This window comes from Hipposideros armiger, unplaced genomic scaffold (assembly GCF_001890085.2).
Source record: "Hipposideros armiger isolate ML-2016 unplaced genomic scaffold, ASM189008v1 scaffold_431, whole genome shotgun sequence".
NCBI classification, from domain to species: Eukaryota; Metazoa; Chordata; class Mammalia; order Chiroptera; family Hipposideridae; genus Hipposideros; species Hipposideros armiger.
The window spans coordinates 1,503,598-1,508,236 of NW_017731781.1; the positions used below are offsets into that span (position 1 = coordinate 1,503,598).

Below are 4,639 nucleotides of genomic sequence, written 5' to 3' on the forward strand. Positions count from 1 at the left end.
GCTCTGAGCAACAGCAGTTCGAGTCCCGGCCCAAGCTGAGCAGCCGCTGAGCTGCCAACAGGTGGCAGGATGGCTCAGCTAAAAAAAAAAAAAAAGCAGTAAAAAAAAAAGATACTCATAAGGATGTAGCTGTTACTAAGGAAACAACATCTGAGAACTGGCTGGCCTCATTATACATGCAATAATATGGTTTGTCTGAATACAGTTAAAATATGAACATGATAGAAGCGTGAAATCTAGTGTTTAGAACTTGAGTCCATTTCATATTAAGTGCTTGATCGTTGGATATTAATACTGTTACCATTTGTCATAGTGTGTCTACAGGAACAAATTAATCTGCTTGTCCCCATTGTCCTCTAATAATTAAATTCCTCTCTCAAAAATTCAGAAATCAGGATAATGAACAGTTACCCACTGTGCTTCATTGCCGTATCTTCCATCCAGCATCAGTCTCACCCAATTTCCTGCTTCCCTCTACATTAGATCCTATGATTTTGTAATATTAAACCTTCAGTTTCCCTATATGCCTACTACCAAGGTTGCCCTTGTATTTATTCTTCCTTAAAACATCATGCCTGTTCCCCACTATGTACCCTCAAGTAGACTTTTCTCTGTGTCAGGCAGTCAATTGGGGAGATAGTTTGACATGGTATTAATAGAAAGTAAAGAGTAGACATCACTACTAACCTTACAGAAATAAAATGAATTATAAGGGAATACTATATAAGAGGTTCCGCACTCAATTCTGATGTGTGTATGTTGGGGGGGGTTTGGTGGGGGGGGGGGCGTTTTCCCACTCCACCAAGCAATTTTGGACACCACCTGGGTGTCCTACAATTCAACTGACACCATCTACCCAGAGATAGTATCAGATTTCACAGGTTAAGGGTTCAGCCCCACAAAGACTGCCCTCTACTTCAGATGCCAGTCATAAGGCCAGGTTGTTCCCTGTGCTTCTGACTGGCTGGCTATAAATCAGAGGTTCCCATGACCCCCTCCTTGGATACAACTAACTTGCTAGAGTGGCTCACAGAACTCAGGGGAACCTTACTCACTAGATTACTGGTTTATTACAACGGATATATGAATCAATAGCCAGATGAAGAGATACATAGAGCAAAGTCCCAAACAAAGGTGCTTTTATCCTCATGAAGTTTGGGCCTGGTGGAAGCATTCTGGTTACCCAATCATTCTGGAAGCTTTCCAAATCCACAACTTTTGGGTTTTTATCGAGGCTTCATTACATAAATCATTGGCCATTGGTGATTGAAATTGAACCTCTACCTCATACCCTATACAAAAATAACTCAAAATGGATCAAAGACCTAAATATAAGAGCTAAAACTATAAAAATTCTAAGAAGAAAACAGGCTTAAATCCTTGTGGTCTTGAATTAGGCTCAATAGAGATGACACCAAAAACATAAGTAACAAAGGAGAAAAAAAAATAGATAAATGGGACATCCAAATTTAAAAAGTTTTGTATTTCAAAACCGCCATTACAAAAGTGAAAAGATAAACCACAGAATGGGAGGAAAATTTTTACAAATCATATCTGAGAATGGACTTGTATTTAGGATATATAAANTACTCTATAACTGTAATTTTGCTACTGTTATGAATCGTAATGTAAATATCTTTTTGTTTTCCGATGGTCTTAGGCGACCCCTGTGAAAGGGTCATTCAACCCCCAAAGGGGTCGCGACCCACAGGTTGAGCACTGCTGATGACTTGATTAAGGCATAGTATGAGCATGTGAATGAGAGTTGGAAGAATAGCGTAGGAAGTTGTGGTAAAAAAATAGGGGCAGTTGGGGAAAAAAGTTACAAATATCAAGAGTTAGGTATCTTAAAGTGAAGATGAAGATATTGAAACTCATGAAACGGAGTCTCTAGGGTGCTAGTTAGGTCATCTGTCTAAATTTGAACATTGTCTAGGGTGATAACAGACTTAGAAGACTGAGCCATAGGCCAGAGTCCTAAGTAAATGAGAAGTGAGGGAAATGAACAATGAGGAAGGGGAAAGGGACGTTATAGGCTAATGGAAAGAGCCTCAAAGAGGCAAGGGTTTGTATCCTATTGTGGATGAGTGAGGCTGAAAGTGACATTGGGTATCAAGGAACACAAACTTCTTATTTTTTGTTTGTTTTTCTTTTTTCTATCTGTAATGTGATTTGTTACTTTCCTCAGATGGTTTCTTTTTATCCAAGTGATTTTTTTTTTTTTTACATTTGCAGGTTTTTCACAATCAAAATAAGCCAAGATGTCTGTCGATCCAATGACCTATGAGACCCAGTTTTTTGGCTTCACACCACAAACTTGTATGCTCAGGATCTACATTGCATTTCAAGATTACCTGTTTGAAGTGATGCAGGCTGTTGAGCAGGTTATTCTGAAGAAGCTGGATGGCATCCCAAACTCTGAGATTAGCCCAGTTCAGATTCGTAAATGCACAGAGAAGTTTCTTTCCTTTATGAAAGGACGTTTTGATAACCTTTTTGTCAAAATGGAGCAGCTGTTTTTACAGTGGATATTGCGTATTCCCCCAAACATCTTGCTTCCAGAAGATAAATCTCAGGAGATGCATCCTTATAGTGAGGAAGAATTCCGGCTTCTCCAAAAAGAAATTGAACAATTACAGGAGAAGTATAAGGCTGAATTATGCACTAAACAGGCCCTTCTTGCAGAATTAGAAGAGCAAAAAATTGTTCAGGCCAAACTCAAACAGACACTGGCTTTGTTTGATGAGCTTGAAAATGTTGGCAGAGATCATGGTACTAGTGATTTTAGGGAGAGCTTGGTGTTCTTGGTCCAGAACTCCAGAAAACTACAGAATATTAGAGACAATGTGGAAAAGGAAAGCAAAAGACTGAAAATATCTTAATTTCTAAATAGTAAAAGGAGCCTGTCAAAAGTACAGTGACTAGGGGATTTATATAAATGACTATTCTTATTTTAATGAACTGTATATTTTATTGGATTTTCTTTGTTTACTCTTTCTTGTATTCCACAACTTCCTGTTTGTTGGTTCACTCTCCTTACATCTGTATTACTCTGAACTAATCTTTGAAGCATCTGTTCCTTACAGGCCTCTAATGGGTAGGAAGAGATTCTTGATTCAATAATGACTCATTTGGGGGCATGATTGAAGAAACAAAGCTTTCCCTGGCCAGTCAAAGATATTTGTAAAAGTTGGACCTTTGTCATGAGTCCTTTGTAACATTGATCCTTTAGACTTATTTGGATGAGATCAAATGAGAAAAAGGTTGAGTGGGTGGCTTCTTTATTAACCAGCCACTACTCTGTGGGACAGCCAACACAGAGTGTGTGCTCTTGCCCATAAGGAAATTTACAACTAATGGGAAGAAGCAAAGTAGCAGAAAAACAACCATGATCGTTAGTACAGAAGGAAGAAGTTGTTTTGTTTGTAAAATAAATCCTCTTCATGACCAAGGCCTTGGTGATGTTAAGCAATTTAGTGTACTGGAGCCCAGCAGTGAAAGACCTCAGACAAAAAAGGAGCAGATCTCACTAGAATAGAAGAGGAAGCCTGGAACATACCCAATAGCAAAGTTTATATTAACTGTTAAGTATTTATGTCATTGTTTTCATACTTTGATTAGTTTTAGAATCTTGTATCTAATATTTAACATATGTATACATTCATAAGCATCAAATTTTAGTACCCTCAGTGGGAAATTTTAGCTCTGTCTTTTGTGATTAATCCATATAACATGTTAGGTCATGCAAGGAAAGGGAAGACATAGCAATAGTTACTCTCAAAGTATTGCTTGCCCTCCATGTCTTCCTTTAGAACAGTAGAGTTTCTCCTTTATGTAGAAGAATAACTTAGGTTATTAATATTTGCAAGTAAATATAAATTTAGGAAGTCTATGTTTAACTGCAATATATTTATTATCTAAGAGTTCTTTTTCCCATCGTGTATGAAATACATATCTTTTTAAAGGCTTTGGTTTTTTATTTTCTGCTGTGTATAATGTCGTCGTATGTTTCTTTCTTCAATATGACATTTTACCCAAATGATTTTTTTTTTTTAAACATTTGGAGCTTATTGAAAATCTCCTAGTATAGTGGGGTTGAATGGTGATTCCCTGAAAGGTATGTCCATGTTCTGATGCCTGGAACCTGTGATTATGCCTTACTTGGAAAAACAATCTTTGTAGATATAATTGAGTTAAGGATCAGGAGATAAGAAGATCATTCTGAATTATCTGGGGGTGTGAGGTGGGCTAAATCCAATGACAGGTGTCTTTATGAGAGGTAAAGGAAAATTTGAGACAGACCACAGAGGCAGATTGAATGTGTGATACAGCCACCATAAGCTAGGAAGTGGCAAAGGACAGATTCTCCCTTAGAGCCTCCAGAGGGAGTGTGGCCCTCCTGGCATCCTTATTTTGAATTTCTGGCCTCCAGAACTGAGAATACATTTCTGTTGTTTTAAGTCGCTAAGTTTGTTATAGTAGCCACAGGAAACTAATGTACTTGGTGAAATTAAAATATTAAGATACTCATAAGGGGGCCGGCCGAGTGGCTCAGTTGGTTAAGAGCTCGCTCAAGAGTTTGAGCTCTGAGCAACAGCAGTTCGAGTCCCGGCCCAAGCTGAGCAGCCGCTGAGCTGCC

General features: G+C 38.3%; 2 protein-coding genes across 4 annotated transcripts in view; one reads left to right on the forward strand and one right to left on the reverse strand.

Annotated features, from left to right (window-relative positions):
• The window catches only part of DERL2 (derlin 2), a 27,855-nt gene extending 27,430 nt beyond the window's left edge, over positions 1-425 (reverse strand). Inside the window, exon 1 of the mRNA XM_019664806.1 lies at positions 416-425. Within this exon, the coding sequence (XP_019520351.1) occupies positions 416-425 (10 nt within the window). The remainder of the gene's footprint in view (positions 1-415) is intronic.
• MIS12 (MIS12 kinetochore complex component) overlaps positions 1-4,483 on the forward strand; it is a 13,120-nt gene extending 8,637 nt beyond the window's left edge. For all 3 annotated transcript variants that reach the window (XM_019664953.1, XM_019664954.1, XM_019664956.1), the window contains exon 2: positions 2,236-4,483. In XM_019664953.1, coding sequence (XP_019520498.1) covers positions 2,262-2,882 — 621 coding nt within the window. In that variant the 5' untranslated portion in view covers positions 2,236-2,261 and the 3' untranslated portion in view covers positions 2,883-4,483. The remainder of the gene's footprint in view (positions 1-2,235) is intronic.
• The last annotated feature ends 156 nt before the right edge of the window (positions 4,484-4,639 follow it).